The sequence below is a fragment of the Chrysochloris asiatica genome, unplaced genomic scaffold (assembly GCF_000296735.1).
Source record: "Chrysochloris asiatica unplaced genomic scaffold, ChrAsi1.0 scaffold00028, whole genome shotgun sequence".
NCBI classification, from domain to species: domain Eukaryota; kingdom Metazoa; phylum Chordata; class Mammalia; order Afrosoricida; family Chrysochloridae; genus Chrysochloris; species Chrysochloris asiatica.
The window spans coordinates 18955510-18970215 of NW_006408546.1; the positions used below are offsets into that span (position 1 = coordinate 18955510).

At 43.1% G+C, this 14706-nt stretch overlaps 1 protein-coding gene across 1 annotated transcript in view; it reads left to right on the forward strand.

Moving 5' to 3' along the window:
• The window catches only part of CLSTN2 (calsyntenin 2), a 617054-nt gene that overhangs the window by 362251 nt on the left and 240097 nt on the right, over window positions 1-14706 (forward strand). The window contains exons 3-5 of the mRNA XM_006846659.1: window positions 4088-4283; window positions 5103-5311; window positions 12814-12963. Of these exons, the coding sequence (XP_006846722.1) occupies window positions 4088-4283; window positions 5103-5311; window positions 12814-12963 (555 nt within the window). The remainder of the gene's footprint in view (window positions 1-4087; window positions 4284-5102; window positions 5312-12813; window positions 12964-14706) is intronic.

Sequence of the window (14706 nt, forward strand, 5' to 3'; positions counted from 1 at the left end):
TAATGTGCCAGACGGCAAAGCCATTTGAACTGCAAGGCCGGTGGTTCAAGCTCACCAGCTGCCCCTTGGAAACCCTATACAGGGTCACTGTGGGTCGGAATCAAATCGACGGCACTTAACAACAACAACAATCCTGCCTTAGAGTCCTGGTGTGGAACTGTAGAATCTGCACTGGTCTATGAACCACAGGTTTGGCATTTCAAACCTACCAGCTGCTTCTTATACAGGGTTGCTATGAGTAGGACTAACCCAATGACACTTAACAAAACAACAACAATCTTGCCTTATTAACAACATAGAAGTTAGGATTTCTAAGAAAAATAGAATGGTTACATTTGGTTGCAAAATGGAGGATAATTATGTAATACTGAAAATTGTGGCCTAGCTAAGTTGGCACTTGTTTTGGGAGACACAATTCAATTCACATTATTCACAATTGCTTTTCTACATTTATGTATGTGATTATTCAATTGCTTATTTCCCTCCCAAGCGTGGTGGCCGGGACTGGTTTGGTCTTGTTCACCATGGTTTCAGCACAGTCTAGCACAGAATACGTTCCTAAGTCCTGGTGTGGTGCTGTAGGACAAGCACTGGGCTGTTAACCACAAGGTTGGCAGTTCAAACTGCTCATCGGAAACCCTACTCAGGGTCGCAAGGAGTCCGTACTGACTTGACAGCATTTAACAACAACAACAATAACAAATATTTATTAGATGAACAGATGGATGAAAAAGTGGTTGATTTTTTTTTTTTGCAACTCGAACACTAGTGTCAGGTAAACATAAGTGAGGGTTTTCTTCAAAGGGGACTGAATCTGATCACAAATCAGAAACACTGAGCAAGGATTGCACTGCCTTTGTTCACATGACTGTCCTTCCTACAAATCAGTGAGGATAATGGATGGCCAAGTCTTTGTATCTCCTGCCTAGCACAGTGTCTTGCATCTCAGAAAATATTGCCTCTATTGAATTAAGTGAACAAAATTCAGTGAAGAGGAGATATAGCATCCTGAAAGATGGCTCAATGGGATAAGCATTTGGGCTGCTAAAAGCAAGGTTGTTGGTTCGAATCCACTAGCTATTCTGTGTAAGATGAGGCCTTCTGATTCCATTAAGATTTACATTCTTGGAAACCCCGTAGCGTGGGGCTGCTGTGAGTCAGAACTGACTCCATGCAGTGGGGTTTGGTTTGGTATGTCACCCTGAAGTTGACACTAGCTTGTCCTCCCTCTGTCTCCTCTCCTGCTGCCTCTCTTTCTCCTTTTCTTCCTTCCTCTCTTTTTCTCTTGTTAAAGATTCCTGAGCCTTAGGAATCACTGTAGCTGTGATCAGATGTTTCCAACAGAAAATTGCCCTCATCTATTTTTGGTTAACTTGATTCTCCAAAAAGCAGTAGTCTGATTAGCCTTAAGTCATGGTGGTGGTATTGGTAATTTCCGCATGTTGACATTGGGCTTGGAATGGAATCACAGGCAGGCACTTTAGAAGCTCATCCATTCAACCCTAGCTAATTCCAAGCAGAAATTAACTTGAAGATTGGATGAAACTTACTCTGCTGCCGGATGACCACAGTCTTGTCAGGATGATAGTACACAGATGCAACAGCAGTTTAATGGGAGCCAGCCTTCCTGTTAGAACCTGGCCCACAATCTGTCTTGTCCATTACTTCATAACTACATTTGAGAAATGACCAGGAGGCGATGTAGTAAAAATGGAGTGTTCATAATGAAATTGAGATCGATGAAATAATAATAAAAAAAACCAAAAGCCTAAAGGTGAGTTTGGTATTGATTGACCATCTTAGAAAACATTGTTAGTAAGAGATCAGAACATGCTTCCGATATGTAAAATGGGGGATTTCTCTCCTGAGCTTAAGACTTGAATTGAAACACAGAATGCAATTAGAAGGTATCACCAGGATGATCCCCTTAGAAATTAGGAGGTTATACTGGAGTGGAAGGAAGCCCTGGTGGTGCTGTGGGTTAAGCATTGGGTTGCTAATCACAAAGCGAGCAGTTCAAAGCCAGAAATTGCTCTGTTGGAGAGAGAGGAAGCTGTTGACTCCCATAAAGATGTATAATCTTGTAAACCCTAAAGAACAGCTCTATTCTAACTTTATAGGGTCCCTATAAGTCAGAATCGACTCAGTAGAGGTGGGTTCAGTTTTAGGTTAGTGGAGTAGAAAGGGCATGACTTGGGAGTCAGCCATACTTGGGTTTTACAACCAACTCTAGCTCTGTGACTCTGAGTAAATCATTTTTGATTTTTTTTTTTTTTTTTAATGCCTTTGTATGTTTGTTATGAAGGTCAAATAAGGTCTCCTGGGAAGAGGTATGAAGCCCAGTGCCTACTATAGGGCAGGCATGCCACATTGTTGCCCTCTCTTCTCATCTCTTCAGCCCTTTCAAACTGCTGGGCAGTCACCCTAAGAATTACTTAGTGTTGTTCAGTTGTTGCCTCCCTAAACTGTGTGCCCAGGTGCTTTGCTTGCCTCACCCTAGACCCTGCCTTGCACTGGAACCATATCAGAACAGAGTAGATAGATGCTCACCTCCCACCAGGCTGCAAATGGCTGCATTGAGATCCTTAAAGCAATATAATCTGACGCCACCAGTTAATCAATGACAAACCTAGAATGTGAGTCCAGGCCTATTGGCTCAAGGCCTCTGTGTTTTACTCCCCAGAAGTCTCTAGTTGTTCTCTCTGGGGTGCATATAACTGTTGCTAGCCTTTATACCCAGCTTGATCTTTCTGGGCATGTTCAGACTGTCTCCCCAAGAAGTCTGTAAGCTGCCTAGCAGTAAGAAGAACACGTACGTGGCTCTCATGCTCAGACTCTCCAAGGCACTTAGTACAGGGCTTACTTGCAATCAGGGTTCAGTACATATAAATTGATCCAGAAAAAAGCCATATTCTCATAGCCTTACAATTTTACTGTTGAGAAAGTTATAATAAACATTAACTCGGCAGAGGGGAGAAGTACATTCATTTCACCTGTTCTGTTCTTGCAGTGGTTAGCTTTTCAGGAATTTGCGTAAACTCCCACTGATTCTTTCTACAGAGAAAATCGCGCCTCCAAGTGGTGCTCATTTTACCCTCACAGAAAGAGGGAATGGAGGTGGAGGTACTATAGGATAAGCACTAGACTGCTAACCACAATGTTGGCAGTTCAAATTCACCAGCCCCTCCTTGGAAACTCATATAAGGTAGCAATGAGTCCTGGTGTAGCACTACAGGATAAACCTCAAGGTCAGTTTGAACTCTAAGGCCAACAGTTCAAACCCACTAGCTGCTCCTTGGAAACCCTATACAGGGTCTCTGTGGGTTGGAACCAAGTCGATGGCACTTAACAACAAGTTGGAATCAAGTCATAGGCACTTAACAACAAAAGAGAGTGTAAGGGTAGGACGGCTCAAATTTGCATGAGCTAACAAGTTACTGGGGGATCCTAACAAAATGCAGATTCTGACAGGAGGTCTGGGATTCTGAATTCCTAACAAGATTCCAGAATACTGGTGTGACACCATAGGATTAGCACTGGACTGTTGACCACAAGGGTAACAATTCAAACCCAGAAGGCAATCCTTGGAAACCTTGTACAGGGTCACTATGAGTCAGAAGTGACTAAATGGCACATAACAACAACAAGAAGAAGATCCCAGGTGATGTTGATGCTGTTGGTTTAGGGACCACAGTTCAGGTAATGAGGGTGTTGTTTTAGGGCAGATTGTCAAAGTGTTGGCCTTTTACTTTTTTCCTCTGCAACTATTTGTCTTTTGACTATGGGCAAGTTCCTTAAGCTCACACTGGGCAGAGGGAAAGTGAGCTACAATTGCACAAGCCAGCCTGCCCCCAGTACAATGATTCTCAATGTTTTCCACTAGGGTGAAATGAATGACATTTACCATCCATAAAATGGATGTTCATGTTGGTGTGGATCTCTGGAAGCCTCTTCTGGTTGGAAAATTTTGTGTGCCTGGGGAAATTGCATGGAGGTTTTGTTTGTAAACTGGGCTCAATGGAAACATTGTTTTCACTCAGATAATTCTCAGTATTCTCACTCACTCTTGTCTTCCTTCCTTCTGCAGGGGAAATCTGTGCATTCAAGATCCATGGCCAAGAATTGCCCTTTGAGGCTGTGGTGCTCAACAAGACCTCTGGGGAGGGCCAGCTCCGTGCTAAGAGCCCTATTGACTGTGAACTCCAGAAGGAGTACACATTCATCATCCAGGCCTACGACTGCGGTGCTGGGCCCCGCGAGACAGCCTGGAAAAAGTCCCACAAGTGAGTAACCTGCCTCAGCTCAGAGATGTTTGTGTTTTGGCCATGCCATAGTGCTCCAAACACCTGTAGACATGTGCCCAAGCTACTTTCTACACCTGGATGCTTTACCTCCTTTTCTTCACAAACTATCCATTCGCTATTGAGTTGATCTGACTCATGGCAACGCCATGCATATCCGAATACAGCCATAATCTACTGGGTTTTTAATGACTGATTTTCATAAGTAGATCACCAGGCATCTCTTTCAAGGTATCTGTGGGTACACTCCAATTGCCAACCATTCACTTAGCAAGAAAACATACTTAAGGATGGAATTCAGTTGTTACTTCTTCCAGGCAGCCTTCTCCAAGCTGCTCCATCCCTGCTGACCTGGTTGGGCAGTCTCCCTGGGTTACTGTGTGCTTTTCTTTCTGCCACAGCACTCTTCATTTGGTGTCTGTATGTTCTTTCCCTCATGGAGTTTGGCTCAGAGGCTAGCACACATTAAGAGCAATTGAATTCTTGGTGAGTGGAGGAAAGAATGAATAGAGGAAGAAGAGAATAAGCAAAACGGGAGATTCTGAGGAGATATGTTGCCAAAGGCTGGGTCATGAGGAATGATGAGAATCTTCCTGAGGTGGATTCATTTCAATGGAGCAAGGGGAGTCCAAAGGGATCTCCAGTGGGAAGGAAGCCAGAAGCCTCAGATTACAATCTCAGTGGCTGGCTAGTGGTTTCTCCACTCACATGACCTGCGGCCTGAGTTAGTGTCATGGTGGTGTGGGAGGGTGTTGTCATTCTTTCTTTATGTAACCTTTTTCTTCTTGTCTGTGGTCCCAGGGCCGTGGTCCATATCCAGGTGAAAGATGTCAATGAGTTTGCTCCCACCTTCAAAGAGCCAGCCTACAAGGCCGTTGTCACAGAGGGCAAGATCTACGACAGCATCCTGCAGGTGGAGGCTGTTGATGAGGACTGCTCCCCCCAGTACAGCCAGATCTGCAACTATGAAATCGTCACGACTGATGTGCCTTTTGCCATTGACAGGAATGGTGAGTGCCCTGAGAGGACCCCAGGTTGGAGCAGGGGAACAAGCCATCAACCCCACTCTGAAGGTCAAGGGTAAACTCTGAGTATACTTGGAGGGTCATGCTTCCCTTGCCATCCTAGATCTAGGCCCTGCGGCCTAGAATTCAGTCCTTCACTACTGGGAATGAGCTCACAATAGTAACAGCCAGCCACCGACTTAGTGACTGTGGTCTATAGAAATCACAGTGCCACACATCTGGATACTAAGAGTGGGTTTGTTTTCTGATAGAGTTTTCCAGTTGTCATCCAGATGTGATATATGCCATCAACTCAGCCACATCCTGCCCTTTTCCTATGTAATGAGTTGTATTATCACCCACCACCCCCACAACCTCTCCAAGCCAAAGAAACACTTGCAAAGATGGGTATTTTGAAAGATTTCTAAACTGTAGATTTATTCAGCAATCTTTAGAGCTTTAGCCCATGAGAATTTTAGCTCCACACCCAACCCAGATTGAATTGCACTGAAAACAATCCTTGTCAATTTGTTTGGATCGTTCCCCATCACCATTAGTGAAAATCTCATTGTAGTGCAAACAACACAGCCAGAGACCCAATCAACTCAGTCCTGTTTGACTGTAATTTTCAATACCTTGATTATAATCAAATGAAAATAATTTGCCAAGTATATTGTTTAATTATTAGTATGAACGCGTGGGTACCTGTATACTATCCCTGTTTTCCTTCAAATAGGATTTAAGACTGTTCAAAGGTATAAATATTTCAATCCCTGAATTCGATTTTGCAATTCTGTATTAAGTATCAGGCCCTGGGAAATGGTATAGAGTGGAACTCAAAGTAGACAAGGCCCCTGCCCACATAGAGCCTACAATTTAGTGAAAACCAATTTAAAATAATAGAAAATTGGGGGGCATCAAAGGTGAGGTTGATGTTCAAAGTAGACCATGAACCAGAGTGAGCCAGAAATTTACCTCTGAGCCTTCTAACAGCCAATGCATAGAGGGAAACACCAACAACTCCCATCACCTACTGGCAGATCTTCAGGAGAAACCCAGGACTTCTGGATGATGAGACATGACTCTGTGGTCTAGTCTTCTTTCTCCTGACAACTCCAGCAGATGCCACAAATGGTGGAAGTCTAGGAAGCATTCCTGACCTTCAGTAACCTAGCTATCATGGGAGATGGACTGATCTTTCTAAATCAAAAGAAGTGAGGAGGCAGCTTCATTATAAAATGCTAGAAAACATGACAATTACAATTATACACCTAGACACTGCTAGCTGCTTACTGTGCAAGGCACAAAACAGTATACAAGAATACAAAGAAGGGAATACTGGATTTCAGTCCTAGTTTGGTTCAAGACTATGAAGAGGGTGATTTCAATTAGTAAAGATAGACCTGCTCCCTGACAGCCTCTCCGCAGGCCCCATGTAATGGCTTGCCTGCACATACCATGCAATCACTCAGACACATGCCACTCCATAAAACTGAAAATAACTGTCCTTTTCTCCTTGGAGTATCTGTTCCTCCCCCCCCACCCCACCCCACCCAATCAGCTGTGGGGTCTGTCCCTGCAGAAGGTTTGAAATTCAGGGAATGGTGAGTCTGTGGTGAATAGCTATGCTAGATCAGTGGAGGGATCTGTAATGTGGGGCCAGGCTCCTCTTGACCCCTGCTCTCCTTCTGGAGAACCACAGCCCAAGGAGAGATGAGATGTCAATTCTTTCCCTGGAGGGTAAACTGCCCCAGTCATGAAGATAATTATTCACCTTGATGAGCCGCTTTGCTAACATATGCCAATTTCTTTCCTTGGCTGTCTCATTAAAGTGAGGAATGATCCCTTAGCCAGACCTCTGCCTTTGACTTTGGCTTACAACTTAAGATAAAGAGGAGAGTGGGCACCTCCCAGGAGTGTGGGTTGCTGATGGTAAGGTTTACAAAAGCAGTTCTCCAAGAAATAAAGGTGGGACCTGGGGCAGAACAGGAGTGGTTCTAATTCTAATGAGCTTCCCAATTGGTCACACATCCATAACTTCTCCTAAAGACCTTCAGGCTCCTTGAAGAACATACCGATCAGAGAAAGTACTGTGTTTTGGGCTCACTCCATGAGGTATAGGTCCCTTGTGGCTTCGGGTTGATGGTTTCTGGTCCCTCCAACCTGCTAGGCTCTTTGCCTTTGGTGGAAAGAAGGGAGGCAGGGCAGCAGGAGGATAGGGGCACAGTATGTGGAGTCCATGTCACTGTCTTCGACTTAGAAACTCAATGTCTCCCCACCAGAGGCCTGAATTCCTCACCTGTGAGAACATAGCAACAACATTTCCTGCTCCTTGTAGGGTTGTGAGGCCCCTGATAGAGACAGAGTGCAATATGATGTTTGCACGCTTCCCAGATGATGTGATTACTAGACACTTACCTGGGTAATTGGGATGTGAGACTTATTTACTCCCTACTAATCTCTGGTAGCGTAGTGGTTACGAATTGGGCTGCGAACCTTAAGATCAGCAGTTCAAAACTACCAGCTGTTCCGTGGGAGAAAGATGAGGCTTTCTGCTCCTGTAAATATTTACAGCCTTGGAAACTCTGTACAGGGTCGCTATGAGTCGAAACTGACTCCACAGCACATAACCACCACCACGGATGTCCAGGGTGAAATTAGGAGCAGGTAGTTCTGAGCTGGGGATATAGCCATCATAAGAAGTTCTGAATCCTTTCAGCTGGCTTTCACAGCTCTGCCTTCTGATACTTGGCCAGTCTCTCTGAGACAGACAGTACCTGGGTCCTCAAATCCATTCGACAAGTGGAGAAAAGCGAGCTCTAAAACGTGGAGTGCTGACCTAATAGCGCCCATCACACTGGTGCCAGAGTTGGTACAGGAGCTCATATCCCTTGAGTGTTGACCCCAAATTCTTCCCACCAGATTCTGTTCTTCAGTAGTATTTCATAAGCACCCATAGAAAAAGTATTTATGCTCATAAACACAAAGTTTTATCTTGATCTATATCTACTACTGTGTGTGTATGTGCATAAGAGAGAAAGACCTTTGCCAAGGTGCTTAAACCATGTCACAGTTACTCATCAATACGCTGGAGATCAAATAAGTCTACCTGTGTCTTTGGGTAGATTTGACTGTTACCTGAACCAGTGCAAGCAGAGCTCCCCCCTCCTCCACCCCCCCACCACCAGAGTGTCTGGTACAAACAAGCACTCACCAATGTTAGGGAAAGACAACAGAGGTCTCAATGACACCAAATTACAATGTGGCAGATTTTCTGTTTTACAAGCAGTTGTTTGGTCTCCACACAACCCTAATGGCGCCCTCTCATTGTCAGAAGGCTGCCCTAAAAGTGGGAGGATTCTGATGCTTCAGAAATCTGCATATACCTCAAGTAAATGAAATCACTTCATTTCCATCTGAAGAGAATAGCATTGCGAGCCCTTTGTGGGAAATTTGGAAAGTACAAAAAAGTATGAAGAAGAAAATAAGTCACCCATAATTCTACCAGAGATAGCCACTATGAACATTTAATCACATTTCCAATGCTTTTATTAGGAACTTTTCAAGAAAATTCAGGTCGTTCACTATTCTTGCCATTCTTTATTTTTCCCTTTTCACTTGATGTTTGATTACACATATTTTCCCATTCTTGAAATGACTTAATAATTACCCCTTTTAATGTTAAATGACCTTCCAGACTGTATATGAAAAATAAAAAGCATACCAGTTGCCTTGAGTCGACTCAAGTAGACAACTCCATGTGTTTCAGAGTAGAACTCTGCTTTGTAGGGTTTTCAGAACCTGATTTTCAGAAACAGATTGCCAGACCTTTCTTCCAAGGTACCTGCAGATGAACTTCAACCTCTAAGCTTTTGTTTAGCATGCAAGCTACTCAGCTCTTCCGTTACTATCAGACATCCATCTTCATTTCCTAATTTTCACTGTAATAGATATGGCTTCCCTCCTCCCCTCACTGCCATCAGGTTGATCTGACGCACAGTGACCCTGTGTAGGGTTTCCAGTGCTGTAAATCCTTTTGAGAGCAAACAGTTTCATCTTTCTCCCATGGAGCATCTGATGGGCTTTACCTGCCAACCTAGCAGTTAACAGTTCAGTGCTTATCCTACAATGCCTCCAAAGTTTCTCTAAGTACTACTTAGGTGAACATAGTTGTCCATATATCTGCCTTTTTTTTTTTTTAATCTTTTCTTAGAATGAATTTGTAGAAATTGCATGTGTAAAAAATACGAACACTTTCCAAGCAACTGACAAGTGGGTGTTCAGAGTATTTTTTTCTCTTTTTCTAAGCTCCTTCAGAATAAAGGTGTGGCTCTGTGTGGTTGTCTCCTGTATCCTCCTCCCTGTCCCTGAGTATTGAGTTTGAAAAAAAAACAAAACATGCCTTTACTAATATGTAAGGTAGACACTGCTGATCTTTGAGAGCTTACCTCTCAGATTCACAAGTGTAAACCTGGAGACAGAGGCCTAGAGATGGCTGCTTTTCTGCTTCAAATGTGAACACTAGAAGGAGCTCTGGTAGTGTAGTGGTTACGAATCGGGCTGCGAACCTTAAGGTCAGCGGTTCAAAACTACCAGCTGCTCCGTGGGAGAAAGATGAGGCTTTCTGCTCCCGTAAAGATTTACACCCTCAGAAACCCTGTACAGGGTCGCTATGGGTTGGAACCGACTCGATGGCACATAACAACAACAAGGCTCCTAGGAAGACACTACTAGGAGAAATCATTTAAATGTAGAAAAAAGTCCAATTGGAATAGAAACCAAATGGATGGGTTTGAGCTTTAAAAATTTTTCAATGTGTGTCATATCCACATATGAGCTTCCTGCATGTAGTAGTAGTTGACCCTAGTATTCTACTTTCATTTGGAACCTTGGAGTTCAAATCCTGTGCTTTGAAATACATTCTCACATTCATGAAGTTGTTGGTGGTGGAGAAAGCACATTAGCTCCTCAGAAAGTTTCGTTTAGACTTGTCACACAAGTGGAGCTACAGGAAATGGAGCCAAGGATTTGGCTCATGAGCTTCTTTATCTACCACAATGGACAGTGTTTGGTCTACTTAATGTCACACAGACTGTAATCACTGAGCATTCCTCTTTAAAAAGGATTATCTTTTGAGAGCCATTTAACTCTAAAGAAAGAGGACGTTAAAACTTTTTTGTTCAAAATTCAATTTGATGCTGCAGAAACATATTTCTTGTGGTTATATTAAAATGCTTGTACCAGGCAGGATTCCTCCCTTGGGATGACTAGGAGTTGGAATTGACTTGATGGCAGTGACTTTGGTTTGGGTTTGTAATGAACTATAACGAGGACATTTGTTAATAGAACCCGTTACCAGCCCAGTCCTGAGCTGTTCCAGAGAGTGGCTGGTCCCCAGAATGGGGAATGAAACAGACATTTAGAGGAAAATGAAAGGGATTCTGAACACCAGTCACAAGACCAGGAATACATCAAACCTATTTTCCTTCAAGGATTTTTGACTGGCTTTGTTAAACTAAATTCAATTTCAAATTGGTAAACCCAGCACGTCTTTTTTGAAAACAGTCCAGGAGCAGAAAGCAGAATAACCAAAACCAAACTCATTGTCATGGAGTTGATTCTGACTCGTGGCAGCCCCAGGCTTTACCAAGTCGAACTTCTCCATAGGGTTTCCTTGGCCGGGATCTTTATGAGAGCAAATTTTCAGACCTGCCTTTGTAGCACTGCTGAGTGGGGTCCAATCACCAACCTTTAGATTGCTATCCATCGCCGAGCAGCTTCCAACTCTGCAAGAACATACTCTGTAGTATTTCCAAGGCTACGAACCCTTATAGAAATAGACTGCCATACCTTTCTCACATGGAATAGCCACACAGTTTCACCACAGAACCACTGGAGTTCCTTTTCAGGTTAGTTGTTGTTAAGTGCCATCAAGTCGGTTCTGACTCATAGCGACCCCATACAGGGTTTCCAAGAAGGGACTGGTGAAATTGAACTGCCAGTCTGTGGTTCAAAGTGACCTTGTGGTTCAATGCTTTGTCTCACAGAGAGTGCAAATCATTTGTACCGCCCAGGGACCTAAGTATCAGAATAAATGAGTTCAACTATTGATTAAATGTCTTGGGCAACCTTGTATATTTCCCCACCTACCAGACCCTACCTTTCCATCTCCCCACCCCCTGCACATACAGTATTTCCACATAGTCCATGCCCGTGTAAGTAGCTTACATGCACATATAATGTATATAACATTCATAGGAAAGTAACATGCAAGGAAGTTGCATCATTTGCAAACAAATAAATATAACACGTGTTTTCTGTGGATAAAAATGCAATACAAATATTTCCCCTGCTCAAGAACTAGAACTGAATATTGTTTTACTAATATTTTGTGATCGGTGGATCAACTTTTCCAATTTTTAAAGCATTATTTGACATTCCGAATTTCCTAAACTTTCTTACCATAGTCCATTTTGTCTCCATTTATATGAACAATTAAAATCAGCTAGAGTGGAAAGGAAGCCCATTAGGATTTTTTTCTCTCTTTTTTGATGAAATATAAAAATCTACCTGAGCCAGCTATAACATATATGTGTGTTTATATAACATATATTGGTTTATCTGGTTTCTTAAGTTCGATTTTCCTAATATCTCTTCTGGTAAAAGATGATATTTGAGTTCTGATTTTCTATCAATTTTCCCATTAAAGCAAGGCAGGAATGAAATGACTCTTAGCAAAGGAAGACTTTAATCTCTTGGAATTTACAATTTTTAAAGTATTAAATGCATGGTGAATCTATATTATATAGTTCCTTCATACCAAAACTGCATTTTAGCAAAAGTAGTCAATTTGACAATTTGCTCATTAATCAAGAATATTTATTTCTGAATCATAATAGCAAACCCACAGGAACAACAAAAAAAAAAAACACAAATGCCTCAGAAAAATTGTTCAGTCTCTCTTGGAGGAGAAAAATGTCTTTGCCACCAGGGCAAGGAATCAGTTATTCTGTGTAGCTTTCAGAAGGGAGGTCACACATTTTCTTATTGATTTTACTTCCTATTTGGTAGCAAAATAATGTGAGAAGAGGCAGCAAGCATTCCTGGCAACCAGCCCAGATGTTAAAATATGTGTCAGGACATTTTCTGAATTCTATCCTTTTCCCTAAGATTTCATGGCAAATCGTGTGCCCTATATCAGGGCATGACACCTGGGTGCACTTTGGGAGGAAGTTTTCAGTCACCTATCACTTGCAAACACAAGCCAGTTGGATTCCAGATGTGTGGTCAATTTGCTAGAATCCTAGTCACATAGTCAGGGTCACTTCACCAGTGGCTCTGGGTAGGAGTTAGGTCACAGGCGGAAGCCAAGTTCCGCTTGCTTTTTTTTTTTTTAACAAAGAGATGAGGGGAAAGGGTCATTTTTTGTGTGTTCAGAAGAGGATTTCGAGAAAGTGTTATGTGGTTCATTTGATCTGAGATGATTTTGCACACTCATGTGTCTTCAGGAAACATCCGGAACACAGAGAAGCTGAGCTATGACAAGCAACGCCAGTATGAGATCCTGGTGACCGCTTACGACTGTGGGCAGAAGCCGGCTGTTCAGGACACCCTGGTGCAGGTGGACGTGAAGCCAGTGTGCAAACCTGGCTGGCAAGGTGGGCCCTGCTTCTGTCAGTACTGTTAAATCAAAGTGACTTGTTGTAGGATATAGAAGGTGCTGAGGTTTGTTCTCAAATCATTTCACCAGGTAGCCATGGGGTGGGTTAATGTGCAGCTACTCTGCTGCAAGACAGTCACTTTTATTTCTACAACTCTTATTATGTGAGACACCATCCCCATTTCACAGCTGACAATGCCAGAGGTAACTAGTCTAAAAATAACAGGCTTTGTTTTCCCAGTGCGTTCTTTCTCAGACCCCATGACATCTCTGGATCAATGGTAATAATTACCCAACTGTGCTCGAGAGAAATCAGTAGCCAGTCCATTCACTTTATCTAAGAGAGCTGAGACGAGCTGATGTGCTTCAAGCTTTGCGCCACCACTCAGTACCTGGGTAGATTATCCTGTTCTTTGGACTCCACACGGAGGGCTTGCACACTGAACTTGGAGGTCCAGAGCCTAGCCTTTGCATTAGGACGTTTTGAAACCATTGAGAATGGAGAAGCAATCGTCTAAGTTGGAGGCATAGTTTTCTGTTCATTTTGGATCTTCTAGGGTGCAGATGGAGTCCTGGTATGGCACTTCAGGTTAATGCACTGGACGGCGAGGTGAGTTTGAACCACAAAGTCAGTGGTTCAAGCTCATCAGATGCTCCTTGGAAAACCTATACAGGGTCACTGTCAGTCGGAACCAACTCCACAGGACTTAACAACAACAATAACAGGGAGCAAACAGAAAAAATGCTCAGGTTATCCTTAGATGGTGAGGATTTATTACTTGGGAGGCAAGCTGTACAGATGAATCTTGCAGAAAAGTGAATGGTTTTAGTGGAAACAGTTCTAGTGGTGACAGCAGTTCTGGTGGCCAAGCAGGGATGCTAGGCTGTCTCTGTGCCAAAAGACTTCTGTGCTTCAAGTGCTGCCACTGCTACTGCTTACTCACAACTCCTGGTGCTTCATGGAGCCATCTCCTCATGGTCTCTGCTTACTGCTTTCTTTTGGTGATGGTGGTTGTGTGCCACCAAGTTGGTTCCAACTCATAGAGACCCCACATTGGGCTTCTGAGCCTGTATATCTTTACAGAAACAGAAAGCCTCAGCTTTCGCCCATGGAACAACTGGTAGGTTCAAACTACTGACCTTGTGGTTAGCAGCTCAGCTTTTAATTCACTATGCTTCCTCTCAGTTTAGAGTCTGGTTTACTGTTATATTCATTTATTCATTCATTCTCTGTGTGTCTGTCTGTCCCTGCCTGGCTCTCTTTCTACATCTTTCTCAGAAAAGATTTGATTACCTTTTAGTCATTCACATCCCTACTGAGCAGACTAATGCCAAGCCACCATATAGATCACTGGCCAGGAGTCCACTCCCGATCCAATTCATCATGGCCAGATTGTCAGGTTTTCATGGTATAAAGCAAAGAAACCTGTGCCCGAGACACCACATGGAACACTCCCTTAGGAAGGTAGCTGTCAGGGTGCTCAGGTACCCCAGCACAACTTCATCTCCCTTAAACTATAAAGCTGGGAGAGGTCATGAAACCCAGTCTGCGCCATTGTCCTTTGAACAAAGTTTTAAAATTGTTCCTTAGAGGGGCCACAGGGAAGGTGTGTGAGAGGTAAAGAATGAAGTAAAGGCATTTTTGTGTTTTAGATCAAGCAGGAATTAAGGATATGATTGCACAGTTGATTAATGTAATTGATGTCAGTAGTTTGTATTCCTGTAAAAAGTTAAACTGACA